General features: G+C 38.6%; 1 protein-coding gene across 3 annotated transcripts in view; it reads right to left on the bottom strand.

Annotated features, from left to right (window-relative positions):
- CNTNAP5 (contactin associated protein family member 5) overlaps positions 1 to 23,824 on the bottom strand; it is a 263,158-nt gene that overhangs the window by 127,642 nt on the left and 111,692 nt on the right. For 2 of the 3 annotated variants that reach the window (XM_048953699.1, XM_048953700.1), the window contains 3 exons: positions 17,431 to 17,634; positions 15,827 to 16,011; positions 12,486 to 12,629 (listed from right to left, as the gene is read on the bottom strand). In XM_048953699.1, coding sequence (XP_048809656.1) covers positions 12,486 to 12,629; positions 15,827 to 16,011; positions 17,431 to 17,634 — 533 coding nt within the window. Of the gene's footprint in view, positions 1 to 12,485; positions 12,630 to 15,826; positions 16,012 to 17,430; positions 17,635 to 17,760; positions 17,821 to 23,824 lie in introns of all 3 variants that reach the window. The other variant, XM_048953701.1, reaches the window with a different exon arrangement.

Raw genomic sequence — 23,824 nt, 5'->3', positions numbered from 1 at the left:
AGTCTTGGATCTCATTAGGGCACGTATCTTTTTAAGGAAAATATATATGAAAGTTTGTATTCTCACCTCAAAAATAAAATACATACATACATACACAAAAAAAAAATTTCAGTTCCTATAAGGATTTAGACATGCTCTAAATTTTCTGTATCAGGTCCACACCTCGGTGCAGAAGGGCATATTTGTGCAAGTCAGTTCTAGCCCAGACAGACCATCTTCATGTGGCTGTCTCTGCTCCATGTTTCCAAGAGCCTTTCATTTCAAAATTTTTAAGCCCAAATTTAGCTATACGTCATTTGGATCTATGCTGACTTCAAGAACTGATACTGAAGTGCTAGCAAATCTTCCTGAACCTTCACATAATGTGGCACGTGATACAAAGGTCTTGCACTGGCTCTGTACTGGTGGGATTACACAGCTGTGAGTAAGGAAAGATGCAACTGAAAAAGTATCTTCAAATGCACAGGAATCCTCAAAAATAGACTAGATATATTCTAAATATAAGCTAAAACATACCTGTATAATAGTTTTGGAGTTTTTTGCCCATTTACTGATAGCATAAAATCTTTAATTCAAGTCTCCCTTATTCAATTGAATTCAAGGGGCCAAACATGAGGCAAGTTTGGCTATATTCCGAAATTCAATACATAACCCGCAATAGCAGTAGTAGTAATGTTTTCATTCACCCAATGAGGCACAGCCTATAAAGGACATGACACAGCCTTACTCTACTCCAAATTAACAAGAGTCCACTTAATAATAACACAGTTAGAAATGATTATTCAAAAAAAAAATATTCAAAATTCATTAGGAAATTCAAACTAGAAGTCACTTAAATACAGTATTCATAGTGGAATGAAACAATATTTGTTAGATTTCTTGACCTATGCTAGGTCTCACTACTTACGGGGGAAATGTTGAGGAAATATTAAAATGTTACATATACAGCAATAATGGTGAAATTCAACATCACTTCAACACTAAGCTTAATTGATTACCTTAGTCTTTCAACTCTCAAACAATGGTGCTGTCTGCCACCACATTTACTCAAAGCAATAGCAGAATCTGTACCAGCATATATCACTGCGGTAGTGATATGTGCTGGTAAAACACCAACTGTGCTGTTTTGTTCAGCCATTGCATATAACCCAAACAGGTCATTCAAGCCATACAATAAAACCTTACCTAGAGGTAAGGTTTTTCTTCAAGGAGCTATGTTTTTCAAAGCACTTCCAGGCAAGTGTTGCAGCCAGGTTGATTTGAACTAGTCTTTCTAAAATACCAACTGGAATCTGATAAAAACATCTGAATAAATGGCTTTCTCCATGGTACCACTTCTCATCAGAGCTGGTATCTCACTCTAACAGGATAATTATAATGAACAGCACTTGATGGATGTGTAGAAGTTGTACAGTACTTGGGGAATTCCTTATTGAAATCTAAGACAGCTGATGGAACTAGTTCCCTACTGCTTTCAAATGTCTTTCTAACCTTTATTCTAAAATGGAAAATAAATAAAGTGCCAGAAAGAGACTGAGTTTATCTCTGCATGAAACAACCTCTGACAGATATATATCTATATCAATTTATATATTCCCTGCCTTGTTAGGCAAATGCTACAGAGAAGATTTAAGAATGCAAAAGGTATCCTTGGGTATATCATGTTAAAATGAGTTTTGAAATATAATCCAAAGCTTATCCAAACTTATCTGAACATTAGTCAGGGGGGAAGTAAAATGGAAATTTGCTCTCTCAGCCTTTTCTGCTACCCGCTGGGTTTTTCTGCAAAAGAGACACCAGAGGGTTTTGGTTGTTTTTTGTTCTTTTTTTTTTTTTTTTTTTCCCTGGATGTTTTTTTCTTTGTTGTTGTCATAGTTATTTCTGTTGCTGTATTTCCACCTCCATTTTCTGTCTAATTCATGACAGACAGACAAATTACAGAAAGCAGTCTACTGCAAAGATATAAACAAATAAAGCTAACTTTCTCTAGAGCATTTTAAAGGTTTACAAATTGAAATGTGATGACAAATCTTTAGAATCTTAGACATTTACAGTGATTCAAGTATCTCCAACCAAAGTAGTTAAAGACATTTACAGATCTTATAAATACACAATGATGGAGCTTGGAGGAAATTTTAAATGCTGAGTCTGCACTCAAGTATCTAATTCACTTCACTGGCAATGAAAGGCTTTGCAAGAGGGAAAAACTGGCAACATGCAGGATATTTGTCTCAAAGTTCTTTGCAGATTTTACCTACCAGCAGAAGAAACTGTGACTAGACTGACTTAATGTCAATGAAAATGAAAACTAGAGATGAAAAAAGGTGTTTCCAATGCATAACAAGCTTTCAGATGACATTAAAATAAGCCAGTAGTAAGTGTAGTTTCAGTTGTTTGTAATAATATCATAGATTTTAAAGCAAGTTATCCTTGACGCACATGCATGGGCTGAAATGTAAGGCCAAGTTTCCATCTGCTTTCATATCAGGTTCTCAATACATGCAACTAGACTTAAACTCCTTCCAAAACTCAGTAACACTCACTAGTCATTTGCACTACACAGAAGCTTGTAGCGGGAAAGAATTTGAAAGCAAGTATGGAGTGAACCCATAGCCCATGCTGGGACGTTCTGGAAGAACGTATGCTCTTCCCCGCCATACTAAGGCAGCAGAGACTTCAGGCACTGCAGCCCCCCTGTGACTAAAAATAGATGGCGCAGGTTTGATCCCATCTGCCACAAGAGTAAGCAGGTGGGAACATACAAAATCTTTGCCATGATGTTCTCCGTACATTTGGAGAAGTCTTGCTTTGGGTTTCAGAGTCGCAGTTGGAATTTCTTTTAAAAAGGCAATTTTGTTACCCTTGCTAAAGGATTGAGATGACGATTATGTAGGTTAAAACAAAATTGGTCAGGAGGGAGTGTTGATCTGCCAGAGGGGAGAAAGGCACTGCGGATGGATAGATGACTAATCAATGGGCCAAGTTAAACTGTATGAATGTTACGGAGTTGACCAGATCAATCTATGTCCGTGACAGGGGTGACAGGCCTCTGCCCTCCCCCCCCACCCCAGTCCCACAAAAAATGGGAAGGAAGGAAGGAAGGGAGGAAAAGAGCAGTGGCAACAATCTATGGAGGAAAACTTATTTTACTATAATATCGGAATACAAGATAACACAATATATACACTTCAATTGAAATTGAGATGAATAAATCAGACAAGATGAGAGAGAGAGAGTTCCCGGGACCAAGTCAAACCTGAAAAGCTTGGAACGGCTAGGAAAGCACCCTCCAGCACCCACTGCAAGGCAGCAAGAGAGCGCCCCCCCCACCCGGAAGGGCCAGATCCCATGACTTCTGTAATGTACAGGGATAGGTACTTGGAATTGGAATTTCCTAACATGTTCTTTACGTGTACAACAGGGACTTTATCTCCCTCTATGGTATGTAGGGAACTGGATTGGTTAGGACCATCACGACTGATAGATCCTCTGGTATTGACTAACCAGGTAGCTTCTGCCAAATGCTTTTCCCAGTGCTTATGAACAGGGCCAAGGAATCAGGAATGGTGTGGTGAGCAGGACCAGGGAAGTAATCCCACCCCTCTACCCGATATTGATGAGGCCTCACTTTGAGTACTGTGTTTAGTTTTGGGTACCTCAGTACAGAAAGGACACTGAGGTGCTGAAGTAGGTCCAAAAAAGGGCAACAAGGCTTATGAAGGGCTTGGAGAATGTGTCCTGTGAGAGAGAGTGAAGGAACTGGGGCTGTTTTAGTCTGGGGAAAAGGAAGTTGAGGGGAGACATTATTGCTCTCTTCCAATATCTGAAAGGTGCTTACAGTGAGAGTGGGGGTTGGTCTCTTCTCACTGGTGACAGGATGAGGGGAAACGGCCTCAAGTTGTTCCAGGGTAAGTTTAGATTGGATATCAGGAAAAGGTTCTTTACAGAAAGGGTTGTTAAGCACCGGGATAGGCTTCCCAAAGAGGTGGTTCAGTTACCATCTCTGAATGTGTTTAAGAAACATTTGGATGTGGTACTCAGGGACATGATTTAGCAGAGGGTTGTTATAGTTAGGGTAGTATGGTTAAGTTGCGGTTCAACTTGATGATCTTTAAGGTCCTTTCCAATCTGAGAAATTCTACAATTCTATGAAAAATAATTTTAGAGCTAAAAGCCAAAGAAGTTAGGAAAAAGAAAAGTTAAAGAAACCAACTTGTATCATGGGAACTTAAGTCAGTTAAACAGGTTCATTAAGAAGGGAAACACGAGAAGGGAGGCACATTACGCCAGTGAGCCAGTGGCCATCCTCTTCATTCACCAGCACTGATAGGCTGCTATCCCGAGGGTCCCCTCAGCGAGCTTGTTGGGGAAATAAGAAACAGCTGAGCTGGAACTAGATGATCTTTAAAGGTCCCTTTCAAGACATTCTATGATTCTGCCTTCCTAGGGACAGTAACATGAACATTTGAAAAAGATACAACAGCAAATTTTCATTCACAAGTGGGACAGTTTCCAATTATAAAAACTGCTAAATTTGCCCTGAATTATATCCTTAAAGAAATTATTCCAGCAGGTCTAATCAGAAAAGTAAACAGTTCCCTCTAAACCTGCTTTTTATCAGGAACATTTTGCTTTAACTGGAAGCAGTTCTTGAACTCTCCAGGGCACATGCAAGATTTCTGGCAGACACTTGATTTTGTAACTGAACCCCATTTAACTGAAAAGTAAATGTTCATTGGCTAGAAAATGGGATAAGGAGATTGTAATCCCTAGAGAAGATGATCGGCTCTACACAGCTGCTAGGAACTCCAGCTATGATGCGGTATCCGGGAATTCCATTGAGTTCAATGTCTCCAGACTGATTAATGATTGCTCTGATAAGCAATTAAATCTTTCCAAAAGAGTTTTTATTATAACTTACATAAGAAACTATCTGAACTTATAAATTAAATTGAGATATTCTCAATGTGTTCAATAGCTGCCATAACACTTAAAATGGCAGTTCTACAAGAAAAGAGTGTAATCACTCCAGATTTGTACAGTTGCAGAGGTTGTCCTTGTTTAAGTAAGCTGTTGAACAAGTGACAGAAATTTACAGTATTTTAAGAAAGAATCAGCATTTCTCCATTAAAAAAAGAATGAAAGAACACAGTAGCTAAGTGATGAGGATATTAGTGGATTACACAGAGGAAAACCCTTTGAACCATAAGCCTGATCTGAAACTGACTGGAGTCTACCCAGTGACTTCTGTGGGACTTCAATAAAACCTGTATAAACCTAATGAACCATTTCAGCTTTTTCTGGCTGAGGACTGCTACAATGGCAGGTGGGTTGAAACCAGATAATCTTTAAGGTCTCTTCCAAACCAAGCCATTTTATGATTCTATAAGTTTCTAGTACATCTTCCTTGCTCTCATGGAATACTAATCAAAAGTAATATGCACCAGGAAATTACTCAAATTGACAGCTGAACTGAAATCCTCAACATTTAGCCTACCAAAGAATGCAGACCAAGATACAGCTTGAAAAGGAAGAACAAATAAACAACTATTTCTAACCTCTCCCTCTACGTGTGGGTTGAAGCATCAAGTAGGCACAAAGCTTCCTCATTAATGATTCTATGGATACTATCCAGTGACAAGGATATCTAGTTTTCTGTAGAGGGTTAGAAAGGAAGATTTCACGTGACAGGTTAGGGAAATAAAATCCCAGCCCTGCCTGAGATATAAACAAGAATAAACTGGCAAGAATATCTCCAGGTTGGAAAACGGAAGGCTATTTCTAGCTGTGATGAGTGAGGTTGCAGTTGAATTTGTAAAGAGAGTAATAGAAGAAAAAAGTGATTTCTGACAGTTTTAAAATGGTAAAATGAAAGACTGTCACTTATCTCTTAGTAACTGGATTCCAAGAATGGGGAATCTTGGGAAACTTTTTTATAGTAACTACCTCAAGCAAAACTATCATGAGACATATCAAGGTTTAAAAAAGCATCCCAAGTCAAGACACTGCTAAGTGAGATACCAGCTTCAGGCTGCTGGCATGTTGATGTAAATTGTCTTCAAGTGAGATGTGGTAACACCAAGATGTTTGCTGTTACTTGAGCTAGGATTTGTCCTCTGAATGAGCAAGTCCAACTCCACTGCAGCAGAAGCGGTGAAAAGAGAAAAACTCTTATACTGATGTGGGTTTCTCTTTCTTTGATCTAAATTTCACGACGGAAATATGAAAGCTATCCTGACCTAGCTTTCTCTGAAATTAACACATTCTTGTGTTAATCATCCTTATGACAGACAACTCCCGTCTTCACTGACCCTAGACACAACATTTGTCAACAAAAAGCTAACTGTCTATCATGTCGATTTTAGTTATTTACATTAAGATAATGTTCCTCTGTGGAAACAGCATTTAACAAAATGCAAGCTTCCAAAAAAAAAACAAAGCATTTTGACCGTGACAGAATCAGGGATGAGATGCATGGTTAGACATTTCCAGATACTCTTTAGCTCAGGCATTCTCTGTCTTTTAACCTGACTAGGTTTCTGAACAACAATGAAACTAAGGATCTTACCATCGTTATGGTCATAGTAGCTGTACTTTGATGTTTCATTTTATGTCATGGTAGCTAAGTTTTGCTGGCAAAAGATTGGAGAAAATAAAGCTAATTTGGAAAAATCATACACTGTTTACACAGAAAGAGAAAAGGACCATAAGTATATAGCAGGAAATGCAAACAAAATATGGATCACTTAGCATTTTCCATCCTTTAAATAATGAGCAGGAATGAAGTCAGGCTTTCAAAATCACCTTGCTAAAAGTGACTTAAGACAGATGTCTAAAATCAAGGAGGCAAAAATGCATAATGCAAGCCCTTTTTTTTTTTTTCTTCCAGTTCAGGGTAAACTGATCTGCAGTTTATTTTGTTTTATCTGGAACAAAATATAGCAGCAAGGAGACTTTTTAAATTATTATTGTTGAAACAGAGTCACATCTACCTTAAAACAGAGAAATGCACAGAAAGCAATTCTGATCAGATTTTTATTATTATTATTAGTTTTCTTTATTAGGCTTTCCTCTTTCAAATTTCAGTCATTTCTCTACCATATCACAGCACCAATATAAATGGTTGGTAAGAGTTGCCTAGACTTCAGGCTCCTCACTGATGGTGGTCAGCTTGCACTCTTGTTTTTCTAGGCAGCCAAATATCAGGCTGGGCCTTGCCAATTGGAATTAGACCTTAAAAAAAAAGACATTTAAGCTTTGACTTTACTGTAAATTACACTCTCCCCCACTTTCTTTACACCCTACTAACTTCTATGACAATAATTAGCCATCTCTCTTGCTCTCCTACAGAGACAAACTGCCTTATCACCTCCCTCATTGTAACATTCTCCTCTGCTCAGCGGGTACCAACTGCCCCATTCATTCACTTTGACTATGCAGATCATGTAATAAATTAATCTCTGAATTGTTTCTAACCTGCAATTTGCCAAAGGCTAATGACTTTCAAAAGAGGCCTTGTTTGCTCGGAACTTTGTCATTTTTTGCACATGCCATCTAGTCTTACAAAAAAATATGGTAGAACTCGCTGAAAGATTTGCTTCTATTGGCTTTTTCACAATTATCAAAATCCTAACACAAACTATTTTATCAAGAAAAGAAAAGTGCATTATTGCAGCTAATGGATTAGATATTTACAAACTGAAAGCCTTTAGAACTGTGGACAAAACCAGCTGAAATAAATGGAAAATTGTCATTTAAATACACTTTATTTCAAGACTTTGATTGAGGTGACAAAATTTCTTCCTAAGCTGTTCTGTCACATCATTGAGCAACAACAAAATGGTACCTTAATGAATGCTATTTATATAGACTTTCTGGCTGTCCTATAGTCTGTTAGGTATTTCTACAGGAACCAGATATTTCCAGAATCTGTTTTCATGTGCTTTATCAAAAGAACAGCAAACTCAGTTGTTCTCTTTTTTACAGTTGTTAAACACACACATATCCATTAAATAATTGGATATATATATATATATTTTTTTTTAATAAATTTGCCTTAGACTTATAGGAATTTGTGAACAACGTCACTGAATAGTTTCATTTTATTATTTTTTTTTTTTTAATCTTTTCTACAGTCTGGTTGCAGTTGAAAACTAAAAGAAAGAGAAAAAAAATATTTTATGTATCAAATTCCTGGTTCTTCAAACCATAGTAGATACCTTCTTGGATTACCAGCCTAATATTCACATATAAATTAACACTCACAAGAACACTTTGGTAAAAGGAAATGTGTATAGACAAGCAAATTCTTCTCAAGATGAAGGTATCTCAAATCAACTTGATAAAACAGCATGTTTGGATTCTCTATAAAGGGAATGAATTATTAGTTTACATTCTCCTGTCACTAGGTATCTCTCCTTGCTCTTTGATGCTCACAATTGGTTATTTCCCTGAGGCACTACAGTGATGCATTTACATGTCATCACATCCCTTGCTGTGTTGAATTGTCAGTCCCAGATTCAACACTACAAGCTGACGTAGAAATTCAAGCACGTCTGAGGGCCGACAACTTCTAACGTACAAATATCCTGCACTCCTCTCAAGTCAGTGTATGTTTTAGTCTGCTAAATAAAAATACAACTACAATTCCTATTAGGCAAAGGTAAAGGAAGAGAAGGAGGGAGAGTGTTTTCCTCAATTTCACCAAATGCATACAGTAGAATACTGACAAGATCATAACTACAACTTTTCATGACCTCTTCATTTCTTTCCTTTAGCTAGACAGCTGCCTATTTTGGCACCATAAGCCACTGAGACAGAACAAGTCTTACACCCTGGTCACGGGTCTTCATGTTAGGGCAGTTTCTAGTGGTACGAATACAGATCTAAGTAGACAATGGTGGCTAAATTACTCTGCCAGAGATACTTCCGTTTGGATTTAGTACAGAGAAGGAAATAGTTACTGCTCCTTAAATTTATCTATTCTCATCTGTAAGATGTGTATGAATCTGGGGATTCCCTACATTCCTCTGTCTACAACCAAGTGACACCCAGCACCATAGTGAGCATCGCATTAAAGAAATTTCTGCATCCTCACATAACAGCAGCTGTATTGGGGCAGACCTAAGGTCCATCTTGCCTTCATAAGCACCTATAGATGGCTGTCTGAAGAAGAATACCAAAACAGCTGATATCTCCTGCTAGTGATCTCTGAGTCTTTAACTATTTTCCACTAACTACTCCTTCAGTCAGACATAATAGAATCATAGAATGGCCTGGGTTAAAAACACATAGTTTCTATTATTTACCAATCATTAATGGATTTACCTTCCTAAATCTTATCCAATCTGCTCCTGAATTTATACATTCTTAGCACAGCCAAAATCCTTCAGCAAGGGCTTCAGAATCTCGGATATCAATAACTCAAGTAACCCATGGGGAAAATCTTCTGTTTCTTGTAAACGTAGCTCCTGCTCCTAACTAGCGGCCCAGGAAGAGTGGCTGCTGTAACTCCTCATGATGAGCAGTCTGTGCTGCTTTTATGTTGAGAACCCAGACACAGCTAGTAATAGTTAAGATTTTTAAATTACTATTTCAAAGTATTTTCAAAGGCTTCCCGAGGATACAGCCTTACAATCATGAAAGTATTTATTTCAGAAATTTGACTTCTTCAGACCACTTGCAATTTAAACCAGTAACTGCTTAGGAGAAAAAATAAAAGAACCCCTGGCATTTCACCACACTCAAGAACCTAAGGGAATTTTTAAAAAATTGTAATATGCCATTGGTGACAGAAGGAGCACCAGAGAGAACGTAGATGGTCTGGCCAAATAGGGCCACCACAGAGAGAGGTGAAACATGAAGCAATTAAAAAAAAAAAAAAAAAAAAAGTAATTCTGAAGGCAAATGCCAGTCCAAAAGAGATGTTGAGTTGCCTTATTATCTTAAGATGTTTTCTCAAGAGGATTTGTTGCAAGTCTGACAACTGCAAATGAGTTATAGAAAAGAACAGTCAGAATGATAATCATACCCATAACCCAAGAGTACAATGTAGCACAGCACTCTGTCACTGACAACCTCTAGTTTCTTACCCTGACTTTAAATGCAGCTGATGCGGGACTATTATTTCTATGGATGAGGAACTTCATAACAGGAAACGTATACTTCTAAAGCTGACATATCAATCGACAGATGTAAGCAGCAGAACAAAACAAAACAAAGAAGTTGCTGGGTATGAAAATCCAACAGGTTCAGCCCATTAACTGTGTCAGGGAGCCCAAATGAACACAGAATGAAGCAGAGTCTGTGTGCTGAAGGCTACCTCTACTTCGGAGGCCAAAAAAATAATGTCTCTGAGCTCTAAAGACTTTCTAATCCCAATCTGTTTGGCTTGTCCTTATCTTTTGTTTGGAGACAAAGATATTTTGTGGACTAACAACACAGAACCTTCTGTGGCAATCTCGAGCTTAGGGGAAAGGATCAAAGGTTGTTGGAAGAAATGATCAAAAGCCCTTGATATATTTAATTCTATTCCTGTGCTGTTCCTTTAATTGCATTTCTATTCCAGACAGCCTTAGTAACTACAGAGACAAAAAGCTTATAAGCTTGTAGCTTCCTATGGATACGGACTGCTGCTTGAAAACCTCAGTGAACTTGGAGTTTTTACTCCAAATTTGAAGTATTTCTGCTTTTAGGCACAGAAGAAGTCTGGCAGACAAAAAAGTACATTTAGCAAGAACAAGATATTTTAATTTGAATAAACAAATGCCTAATGGATAGGGAAGAGCAAGAAGATGGGAGAGGGATATTAACCTGCGATGGCTGGAAGCACCTGAAAATTGCTAGAAGATATAAATAGCTGTGGCGGAAAGGATGCTAGAAGATAGCAGATTTGCAGGAGATGCTTACTTATGGAAGGATTTTCAAACAAGAGTATGAGGCATCTGTGAATGCAGTAATTTTCTGGGTACTGTGTGTAAACTAAGTGGCACAGACACAGAACATAACAGCTCACAAATTTTGCAAAATGCAGTAGAGCAGCCAGCCTTTTCTTTAAAAGCATCACATCTGTGTGGGAGACAGAAGGATGTGTCATATCCCCTTTATTTTAACTTGACTAAAGTAGAAAGATTTCTAGACCTTCAATCTAGCATTAACTGAATGAAGTATTGTGACTTTAATTGCTTAGGGCTTTGTCACGCCTAGACAGTACCCAAAAGAGAAAAAGTACATTCAAAGTTTTTCTTTCCCCATTTAGGAAGGCCTCCATATTACCCACCTGGCAAAAAAAAAAAAACAACCAGCTATTTAATGACCTAAGAAACAGGCCAAGTCTCTTTTCTCCCCTTTGCAAGTAAGCTGAGAGGCAGAGCAATTTAACGCAGTTCGTAAGATTTATACCTTAGAGTCCTGAGTCAGAGCAATCAAACTTGAGTTATTAAAGAAAGGTCTCAGTCTCATGCTAGGGGAGCATCCTGGAGACAATCTCAACAGCCAGCAACGTGATGCAGGACTTCTTACCTATCCACGTTCTGTTGTCTGTTTCCTTGTATATTCAGTCTAGCCCTAGGCAGGGAAAGTGAGTAAGGTAAGGATTTCTCTTGGACTTCTGGTTTGCTTTGTTGCACCTTCAATCTGTTCACACACCTTACTACAAACCAGAAAATGTAATGAAAGCCAGAAGTACTTTTGATTCAGTATTCTCCAAAGATGCAGTATTAGCCAAAGGTTTGATTGCAAACATGGCGAAGGAGTAAGGATTAAGCAAAATAAAGAGATGAATTATTTAATATTTCTGAACACTGCCCAAGAGCATACTGCTTTCTGTAATTACAATATGAAAGGTTTATTTTGCTTACATTATATTTAAATAAATTTGTAACTTTGGAAACTATTAGGTGTGAGTTACTTGTATACCTTATCTTAGCAGCCTGGATAAGACTAATTCCTTTTGCTTTAGCTCCACTCACATTTAGAGACATAAGAAACAGGTGAATGGTTTTCAGAATTGTTAGTAATACGCTAAATATAAAGGTTGTTATAAAGGAAAATATTTTTCTTAGTAAGAAAAACAATCTTTTGTCTCTGTAATACCAAATGAAATAGCAGAATAAAACTTTGCTTCTAGTGTACACAATAAAGATGGGGAATGGCTCAGAAAATAAGATTTTATCTCAGTTATTCAGACAAAAAACTCAGTTACCTCTCATGCCATCAGAAAGATATATTTTCATCTTGCACAAGTAAAAAGTTTTTCCAAACAAATTCTAATATACTTGCAAAGTCAGAGAAACTCATTAATTTACACATGTATCTTTTAACATGTCCAACAGCAGTCAGAGCTAGATGACGGCTAGCATCAGCAATACTATTTTAACAAAGTAAATATGCGATAGCTATCTAAATCTGAACTCCATTCATTCAATACATCCAGCAGCACCAACAGCAGGGAAGTAAGAAGGAAAGTAAACAGCACTGTCTCTTACCACAGTATAGATCTGAGGTTTGCGCCTTTTTGCCAGGTCAATTATATTGACTCCATTGTAATAGAGGTTCTCAATGCAGCCATGGAAGTTTTTCCTCTGAAAGGTTCCTGGTTTCCCTGGGACAGGAATGCCTCCAAAGCTGAGCTTTTGGAAAGAACAAGAGCAGCATTTAATTACCACACCAAAAGCTCCATACAGACAATTGGGTTATTATCTCAGAGACAAATCATGTTTACAGCATCACATCTGAGCACAGAGTAGAGCACATGCTGCTCAGCATGGGAATTACACAGTGTAGCATTACAGCTGTTTGAGAAACACTGCTGCCGCAGTGAGCTCTCTCATTTGCAAAAGGCTTTCATGTGCCATTATGCAGCATCTCATCAACTAGTCCTCCACCAGGAACACTCAGACTCCAAGCCCCTCTGACCAGGGGACTGAGCAGCAAAGCACAGCAGCCAGGAAACACAATAGGAGGCTGGAGAAATAGGGAAATAAAATTCCCACAGTGCAGTGGAAGTACCTGTGAACTGGAGTCACACCTTTCCACCCACCGAGTATTTGAACAGTTCTTGCTTCAGCTCACAGACTACCCCATGTACATCTTGCAAATGTTTTGCCTCAAATTTCACTGTGGTTTGGGCTTGCACACAGTATTTGAGAGTGAGCAGTGTAATGGAAAAATACTGCAGGTTATGCATTCAGACAAAAGTTAAGATTTTTTATTTTTTAAGTACTGGAATATGTTAGTATTACACAGGTAACAACTAATCACTTTAGAGGAGGGCTAAAACTTTACAGGGAACAGAGAAAGTAAGTCAATAAAGCTTTAAAAATCCTTGGAACACAATCCCATTATGTTCCTAAAGAAAATTGAAAATAATTATTTGTACTATTCGTGAATCTATAATCGTGATCATTCATATATTGAACACAATTGGACTTCCTGTGCCAAACTGGGCATCACTCAGAACGTTGCCCTTTAACACAACACCAACTCCAAGCCTAAAACTTCCATTAAGCATATTTCCATTTTCCAGACACACAGTTCATTTCTAATTAGCTTTTTTTGCAAAATCTTATTGGCTACACCTCTCATTTTTTTTCTTGTTTTTTTCTTTCCCTTCATTTTCCCCTTGCAGGAAGCAGCTTCATAAATGATACAATGCAAGAGAGGATTCTGCAGCTCCCACACTTCTTAGTGTTTTCAGCATGTTGGGAGCTATGCTCCAAACCTACTGTATTGATCTCAGCACAGCAGTGCTGTGAGGCACCACAGATGCTGATGGCTGCTGGAACCTGGTCAACCTTATTCCTTGGTTGCTACTCCTAATGCCTCAGCTCATTATTACAAAAGTAAAGGGAAATTTGGGGATTATTTTTCCTCTCACTCCATCTAGCAAGCCAGGACACATGAGCAAGTTAAATCTCCCTGGATAACCTTGATAGCACTTCTTTGAAAACAAGTCCTTAATGAACATGTGCCTCAGTTGTATTAATTGATAATTTTACAGAAATAAAGAGTGAACAGACAGCTACTTTGCATCACTTGCAAATTTGTTATTGGCATGCAAGCCTATGTTATAAGCAATGGTTTTTTTTTCCAGAGAGAAACATTAGTTCTTTCTTAAAGCACCATACTTTCCTTCTTTCATGTTCTTCTGTTCTTTCCATCTGCTGTTTAGAGACTCCGCATTGGGTTTCAAAACCAGAAGAAAAATCAATATTAATTACACCAGTGCATTATAAAGAAAATTGTTTTCTTTGTGATTGGTAATAATTTTAATTACCAAACTAATGGTTTTATTACCCTCAGTAAGGCCTTTAATCCCCAAAGTGTGCTGAGATAAACTTTCATTAGAATATATTGGTGTCATGTTCAATTGAAAGACCATATCAGTGCAAATAGAAGAAAACACCTTGTATAAAATATTGAGCACCAGGGGCCAGGACTGAGTGCCACAGAGGTCAGTGCTGACATAGTGATTTATTTCTGCTGAAGATCTTCACTATGCTTCCCATTTCAGAACATCTGGAAAAATGTTCTGCCAATTACATTGGAGCCTGAGTTTTCCCAAGTTGGCATCAATCTTGCAGCAGAAAGCAAGAAATTTTATGATTTTGGAATTAGAAAAGCTGATGACTTAATTGTTTGGTCTTCCCAACTTCACCTTAAAAACAGACACAGCTTTGACTCTGGTTAGTGTTGTCTGTAGCTGTTTCAAAATCTTACTACCCAAATGGTTAGTTAACAGAGATGGGTACTACTTTCCTCACTATGCTTTGTGAAATGCAAGGAGGGGAAATTCAGCTGGAACATGAGAGGAGCAGAGTACCTGCCACTACTGAGCCATCCACATTTGTCACTAACATGCACTGGGAATTGATCCTTTGTAGAGAAATGAATTCAAAGTGCAGAGAGGAAGCTTCTGGTCTCGGAGAAATGAACCATGACACCTCAACAGATCCAGGGAGGGTGATGGCTCTGACTGTGCAAGCATGACCTTGAGGGCTAACAAAACTTGGTAGACAAGCACATGGGGATAAAAATGAACATGTATAATTTGCAAATAGGTGTGTACAAGTGGAAAGAGCAGATGATGAACTGTCTTGCATATAGATATGATGTAGATTTAAGAGCGTTGCTGTTTTTTTATTTTCTAGTTATTTTTCACTATGAGCCATAAGCACTGAATTGCTGCTCTCTGCCAAACTTCGGCCTCATCACAGAGGAGTACAACTGGGTTTGATGGGAAGGATGTTTCTTCTGTTCACCAGTATGCTCAGAATCACACCCCTAAATATGAAGGGGCCTGGGTCACAGCCAGATCTTTCAATGGCTTTTGTCAGGGCTTCCCACTTCTACAAGGAAGGGGGTAGTCTCTACCTGCTCATCTCTACATAGAATCATTTGAGTATGGTGGTGGCACAGCTCAGAGCCAGAATTCCCCTAGTCATGTCAGTCAGATAGAGGATGCAGAGATAGTGCTCAATGGTCCCATTAAAATAATATTGGAGATGGTGTCACAGAACCTCTTTCTGCATACAAGAGTTCTCCCTGGAGATCTGGCCAGAAGCCAAGGCAGATATACAGATTTAGATCAAATTCTCGCTTAATTTTAATATAATCACAATCCAGTATGTATTTGCCAACAGACTGTTTATTTACTAAGACTGTCACATGTAGAATTGCACTAATGTACTTTATGCTTGCTAAAGGAGCTTTCTGGGAAGGAAACATTAAATAAAGATCTCTGCTGGAAAGAAACAGCTTTGCTGAGTGGATGGTTTTCATCACATTCATTTTACACCCAGATTTTCATTAAAAGGGTTTCACACACCTCGTAATCAATATCTAAGTGATCCGAGTCCCCCTTCGTTCGAAAATGCTGAGTATGCTTGTCCACTGTGAAGTTCACCTGCTTGTTGAAGCGCTCTATGAGAACTGAGTGCCAGTGTTGGTCATCCAGGAGGCTGCCCAGGGTGATGGATGTGTGGCTGTTAGTGAAGTGCAGGTTGGAATCCCCTGAAAGGGAAGAAACAGGCATAAGACCCCAGAGTAATCTCCATGCCCTTATCTAAAGAATTAGGGCTCAAGATGAGCTCGTGTGCTACTAAAAACAAACCAGATCCTGTCCAGAAACAGATCTTTCACAAAGCTTCCCTCTTAGGTTCTTTGGGCCTCTCATTTATACCTGCATGTACACAGACATTTCTTTCCTTGGTGTCTTAAGAGCTCCCCTTTCTGTAGCACTAAAAAAAAAAATCTGCTGCTTATTCACACAAAAAAGCTACACCTGATGTCTCAGTTGCAACTATGTGTTTTTCTCGTATTTTAATGATAATATAGTATGTGATTAGTTTTGGAGGAAAAACAAGCAATACAATCACAAACCAGTGGAGAAACATAAATGCAAGGGTTTCATTTAGTTCAAAAAGATTCTTAAACCCATTCCAGATCTCCACAAGTTTAGATCAAGAATCATAAAAATATTTAGGCCCTAACCTCACTGATTTATAGCACTCTTCTGCATTCTGGCTGTCTGTATGTCTAAACACTTAAATCAGAGGGTCTGAAAAGGAGTGTGTGTCCTTTTATATATCCCAGCAGAATAGAAAGAAGACCTGCTCCAAAACTGCCAATCAATGTGCAAGCACACTGAAGAACAGACATCAAAATCCTTGTCCGTGGCACATGAATGCACACAGAGAATATGAAATGACTAAAATCTGTAGATCTGGGGCTACTGTTGAAAGAAAATAACTCTTATCTGAGATGACGCATTCACAGAGTCTCTCCTGAGGAAATAGTAACAATATATTTAACTATATCTTATTCTTATCCCAGTATAAAACACTTGGGAGCAGAGGACAAATCAGTATGAGAAATGTGAGTTAGCAAGGACTGCTGAGACAATAACCATGGCTCTCCCACAACTGAAGCTAATTAAGATTTTTGCAATAAGGCTAGAGGATAGAGATTGATCACTCCTACTTACAGTTGCACCTGACATCAAAGTGCTTTAGTACATTCACCAGGAAAAAGCAAATGCTCTTCTATAAAGAGAAACTAATCCAGTCTTTCATCTGCCCCTGCAACCCAACATGATCACATGGTGATAGTCTTCCAGATATTCACAGTACTCAACAGCAACCATCTCTAGAAACAATGCAATATCCAAGTACACAATATTTTGATCAAAGATATTTCATTTCATTTCTGTGTTTTCTGCAAAGTTTTGATTACAAAACAGAAAAAAAAGAAAAAAAAAAAGACAATAAACCCTTTGAACTCCAAGCCATAGAATCACTACTGATCTGAGCTGAAGTTTCTAGTTTGTGCTTAATATAACAAAACAAACAAAGAAAAAACAACAACAACAACAAAAACTAAGGCAATCCTTGTCAGACTAATATGTGAACCAGCAAGCTTAATTGCTCTCACCCAGGTTGATGTGCAAGGAGAGCTTCCCCTTCTGTAGTTCCAGGGTAATATAGTCTCCTCGTTGTCCTTCTCCATGGAATAAGACTCCATCCTCCTGCATGCTCTTGAACTTTAAGGAAACCACATCTTTGAACGTGCTCATAAGCTTCTGATTGAACCTGTAGAGGAGGGAACTTCTGCCATCGAAGTCTGCAATATCTGACTCTGGAGAAAAGAAAATGACAAAATGAAGAGGAGACAGCAACAGGAGAAGGACCAAAATGATTCAGGATTGTTTCAATTACTGCTTGGAGTTTGGTATTCTCAGAAGTGTAAATCCACAGGACATACCTAGCAGATGTGCTACCCGGGAACCATACAACATTTCATCCATTTACAAGCACTCTTGCTCTGTTTGGGAGAAAGGGAAACACTATGAAAAAACAGAAGTACTCTGCACCTTTCCTGCTCCTTCTCATGTGAGGTTTGTTTTGTCTCTTGACTTTTTAAAACAAACCTTCCTTTAGATTCAGAACCCCAGAGCATTCCTTGTCACATTTGTTGTTTGTCTCTTAAACACACCCAGGATATTATTCATTACTTTGAATTACATGAGCTCTCACTCAAGGTTTTGTACCTTCAGAAATGCCTGGTGAGATGATTTTGCACGGCCATATCTGCATCTACCTTTGCATCCAAATAAGCGCCATCTTAGCCTCTAGGGTTGGCTGCATGCATGCTTGTGATGGACTTTTATCAATCATATTTCTGCATGCAAATTGAGTATGCTGGCAGAACTGTTCAAATATCAATTCAAAAACTTTTGAAGGGATTTCATGGGAACTGAGCACCTAAACTGATTACACACTTTTGAAAATCCTATTTGAAAACATACTTCCCTCTTCAGCTAGCCTCTAAAACCCAATCACAGTGATGGGAAACAAACTATCAGCTCTTCAATTCGAATAAATATTTCCTTCAGCACAGAAGAATACAAAACTCTCTTTGCATAACAAAATGGTATGTTAAGTGAAATATGTTTTTGGAAAATTTTATTTTCTTTTTCTCCATATATAGCCAAAAAATTTGAGGTACTCTTAAATTAGGCATCATAGTGAAATATGACTGATGTATGCAAGGACTGCTCCAAAACTAATGCCTCCTGTTTTATTACATTCGTACACAACATCAGAGGCAGATGTTGCTGATATGGAAGAAGAGGTTGAACCTTCGCTACTATATTCTTATTACATCTTATTGCTGTTCAACAGACAGCAACAACAGGTCAGACTGATAGAATGCTGTCTGACATGGAAGAACATATGAAGCAAAGGTGCATCACTAAATTCCTACAAAATGGCACCCACTAACTATTCATTGATGCTTGCTGAGCGTTTATGGAGATCAAATAGTGGATGTCAGCAAAAAGAAAATTGGACTGCATGGCCAACATTTTTCTAGCAATGAGGCTGTTACAGCAACTGTAAAACAGTTGGTCATCTCTGCTAGTGCACGTTTTTACATGGATGGCATGCAGCCTCTCGATCATCATTGATGAAAATGCATAGCTAATGGTTGTGACTATGTTGAAAGATAGCTGCAACAGTGTTTTGTAACTGAGAATTTGCTCTATCAAATAGCATTATTGTGCTATTTGATATCCGCTTTGTATCCACTGTACTATCCATGGAAATAAATAGGAAGCATTCCTTTTGGAGCAACCTACATAAATTCAGTTCTAAGTCTATCCAAATCTAGTTTGTCACAAATTACAAATGAAGTATCTACTTGTAAATTATAAATATGTAAATTCTGTAAATTAGTTTTTTCTTTGTTAAGAAAAATCTTAAAGGACATTGGAAGAAAAAAAGCTGAACAAACATTTACCATGCTACAAAACTGCTGGGAATACATGTGTAAAGACAAAGAATATCTCTGCAGTAACAAAGAAGAAAAAGTAAAGGCTATCTTTGTTTGCAAACCATGTTTTAATGATAACCTAAAGCAATCAGTTTTTTATTTTCTTTTAAAAATAACTTAAAGGTCCACATGTAAAATAATCAAGACTTCCAGGTCAGCAACTGCATTAAAGATGTTGATTTTAAGTCTTTTAAGCTCCTTTGAGAGTTCTTAAACTCCTTGGAGTTTAATGGTACTTTCATTTTTAGTAATGGTTTGTTTGAGTTTGGGATTTATTTTCCATTTTTCTTCTCCTTTTTCACATTTTAAACCAGACTAACATGTAAAGAGGTTTGTATTTAAAATCTTAACTCTAAGCTCTAACAATGTAACATAATTTCCAGAACAGTTCTGACCTCAACATTTACAAAGTACAGTACAACAGGAAATCTGCTTCTGGTAAGTGCTCCTTCACTCATTATCAGTTGTGAAGACACTAGCCAACAAATAACCCAGAATAAAATGTGAACATATCAAATACATGCTAATATTGGCATCCAGAATTCATTAGTGGCAGTTTATATGACAAAAATTATTGTCTTCCTATAAAAAACTGGAAGATCCAGCACTAATATAGTAGTTATTACAGAAAACTGGAGTGTTTGTATTTATTTAGAACACACATATGTTTGTAACTCACCTGTGAAAGACAAAGATAAGAAATATTATAAGTCTAAGAAAATACACAAAAGTAAAAAAACTAAAATACAAGATGTGATTTCATTCTGCACTACATGCTGGTTTTCTGGTGCTCACTGAAGAGAGAAAACAAAAGCACGTGTAGAGTCTTACACCTAGGGAGGAATAATTGCATGCACCAGTACAGGTTGGGGGATGACCTGCTGGAGAGGAGCTCCGCAGAGAGGGACCTGGCATCCTGCTGGATGACAGGTTGTCCATGAGCCAGCAGTGTGCCCTCGTGGCCAAAAAGGCCAATGGCATTCTGGAGTGCACTAAAAAAAGCATGTCCAGCAGGTCGAGGGAGGTGATCCTCCCCCTCTACTCTGCCCTGGTAAGGCCTCATCTGGAGTACTGTGTCCAGTTCTGGGCTCCCCAGTACAAAAAAGACAGGGAGCTCTTGGAGAGAGTCCAGCGGAGGGGCACAAAAATGGCGAAGGGCCTGGAGCATCTCCCCTGTGAAGAAAGGCTGAGTGAACTGGGTCTGTTTAGCCTGAGAAAAGAAGACTGAGAGGGGATCTAATCCAGGTTTATAAATATCTGAGGTGTGGGGGCCATAGTGGTGAGGCCAGTCTCTTTTCAGTAGTATGTGGAGACAAGACAAGGGGAAACGGACATAAGCTGCAGCATAGGAAGTTCCACATGAATGTGCGCAAGAACTTCTTTATGGTGAGGGTGACGGAGCACTGAAACAGGCTGCCCAGGGGGGTTGTGGAGTCTCCTTCTCTGGAGATATTCAAGTCACGCCTGGACACCTACTTGTGTGACCTGGTGTAGGGAACCTGCTTTGGCAGGGGTGTTGGTCTCGACGATCTCTAGAGGTCCCTTCCAACCCCTACAATTCTGTGACTCTGTGGCTTCATTCAGTCTTCATATGCTTCCTGTGCTTCAATTTGCTTTCCCAAAACAGATCCCAACATTAAAATCACTTAGGGGTGGGTGGAAACAGTCAGTTGAAGCTGAATTATCAGGTTAATTCAGCACTAAAAATAAAAATAAAGAATAAATAAAATGCATAAAAGTACAGGACCTAAGGGCTCTACCTACGGGACTAGCTATGCTGGCAGATGACAGACTGAAAACAAGGTGAGAGAATGGAGTTTACTTGTGCAGGAACAAACAAGGAGGCAGAACAGAAGATACATGTTTTTTCTTACAAAGACGCTCCTACTAATTATTTTGGAGAAAAGTAACTAGTTACTCAGCAAAGTTACTTCTCAATATGAAAATATCTTCTAAGAACTGCTGCAATTTGAGATAGAAACTCTTATCTTGCACCTGTGTCAATGAGCAGAAGCGTTGGCTCCCTGTGGCAGGTAGGAACTCTGTTCTCTGTATGAACAGATGTCCAGGCCTTGCTGGCTTCAGGACATCTGAAGCAATACGACCTCCTGCTCCACAGTTCTCTCAATCGTGTATCTCAAGGGAAAAATGTGGATGAGCACCTCAAAGGTGACTGTTCTGCTAGGCAGATTTGTTTTTATCACAAATCTCTCTGTCTCTTGGTAAGTACTCCTTTGGGTATTTGTCTTAGACTGGGTTAATGTCTCTCACACAGGATGTGGCTTTTTGTGTTCTCCTTTTTTTGTCTTGTCAGAAGACGAAGGAGAAGATGGAAGAAGGCAAGGGAGTGGGGAGGGAAAGAGAAAGAGGCAAAAAGAAAGATCAAGCAAAAGTATCATTTCATCGAGAGCACAATATCAGATTGTATTCCCTGAAGCAAGGAGAGCAAAAGATGAGAAATCAGAGTGCTGAACTGCAAATGAAAATTCATCTCTCAAAGGCAGAAGATACCCTATCTCAGACCCTATCATTGTTTCTCCTGTGATTCCCCAGCCTGTTAACTGAACATTCCCTGATCCTGCTGATGCATTTTGGGCCTTTAACTAGTTATAGAATACAAATCAGCATCTTCAACGCAACTATAAATCTTATTCTATAAAAGCAATTGCGTCAGATTTTTTCCCCTGTGCTAAGCTAACAAGACTATTCCCAAGTATAAAGATAGACCCATTCCCTCCAGCATCCAAAGCAATTGGTTTGCCATTTGTCTGAACACCTCCTCTGTGGCAACTGCAGTTATCTGTTGCAAGCACACTGCTTCTGGATTCCTCACTGAAAGTGGCCAGTGAAGCATACACACACCTCTTGATGGAAATTTCCACTTAACACAACACATATTATGTTTTCTGAGCAGAAAGCATCCCTGTATATTTTTTGAGATCATCTTGCTCCTATTTCAGTATCTATTTTGAGGATAGAACTTTTGCAGAAACTTCAAATGAATGCAATTATATTTCATTGAAATACATAGTTTCTCTGATAAAGAAAACATCAATATACACACGTCCTCTGTGAATTCCAGTTTATCTGACAGCCTTATGTGATTTTTTTACCCAAAGGAGCTTTGATCCATATTATGATAAGGTCAAGATACTCATCTGCATGAGACAGCTTTGTTGGTAAATATATGTTTGTATGTTCCAAATAAACATTGTCGACTGGTAGCCAGTTAGAGAGAGAAAGGGAAGAAACAGGAAGAAATGAGAAAAAATTGAAAGTACTTTTGTTTGCCAGAAGAGTGTTTGGGATAAATTCATAACAGTAAATGACCTATATCAGGAGTAATAAACAACAGTGAATGCCACACAGCAGTACATTGCAGTCACATGCTAAGCTGGCCACTTTGGCATCCTGTGCATATTGTACTTAATCTATAATATGACTCTTCAATATTTTTTATTTGTTACTGTGTCCTGGTAGAGATCTTGGAGACCAAGAAGGCCTGACAGATGCCTTCCATCTGCTCCCTGCTAAGCACTCAACATTGAAAGCTGCATTTGCCAAAAGTTAGCACAAGGTTGTGTTCCTGGGACCTTTTCAGCAGAGGACAGTCACGCTCCAAAAAATGAGAGGTCAAAGCCTTGCACAGGCACAAAGGTGTCACATTTACTGAGATCTGCCACTACAAAAATGCTTATGCAGCAGCAAAACCACAAAATCTTCCTTCAGCTGCCATCTTACGCTCAAATGTACAAGGTTAAAAAGGAGCTAATGTGGTTGGAGACCATACAAAGGGCCACAGGCTATTTTGCACTCCTTGGTGTACTACTGAAGTGCTCAGCTGCATATTTGGCATTAGTCCCAAGATTTTTAACAGATGTGCAGCAGCTCATTAAATTCAGATGGCCTAAGCTGTCAGTACCCTCAAACTTTTGTTTAAGTCATTCAAAGAATGCTGCCACTTGCACAAAAAGGACCTCCAGCTTGCCTGCAAATAATTGCTTTTCCAATTTTCTGCCCAGGATATCAATATAACGCAACACCATTTTCAGACCAGGTACCATACACTAGAGGCAGAAGTTGCTTGAAAGGTGGAATAGACAACCAAAAGTCCAGCACCATCTGACTTCTAACTTGCTATCAGTGCAACTCAGCAGTTGCACGTGAATATTTGTGCATGATCTGGCTCATCTGTGTTCCTCATGCATGTTTTCTGTTTTTCTTATGCTTCACAACTGGATCCAAAGCAAACATGGCACTGAAAAATATTTTTTTTCAACTTTAGTGGACTTAATAGCAAATACTCTGGGTTTTTTTTACATATTGAAGCCTGACAAGCATTCCAACAGTGTAGAGAGGATTGGGCATCAATAGGAAATAGATTTTCATTGATGAACTTACATCAGTTTAAGCTTTTGGTACTTGAAGGTGATAATAATGCTGTTCCTACTCCCAGGCCTCACATCCTTTCTTTCATATACAGAGACACTTGCAT

The sequence above is a fragment of the Lagopus muta genome, chromosome 8 (genome assembly GCF_023343835.1).
Source record: "Lagopus muta isolate bLagMut1 chromosome 8, bLagMut1 primary, whole genome shotgun sequence".
Lineage (NCBI taxonomy): Eukaryota > Metazoa > Chordata > Aves > Galliformes > Phasianidae > Lagopus > Lagopus muta.
This window is presented reverse-complemented; position numbering and strand designations above follow the sequence as displayed.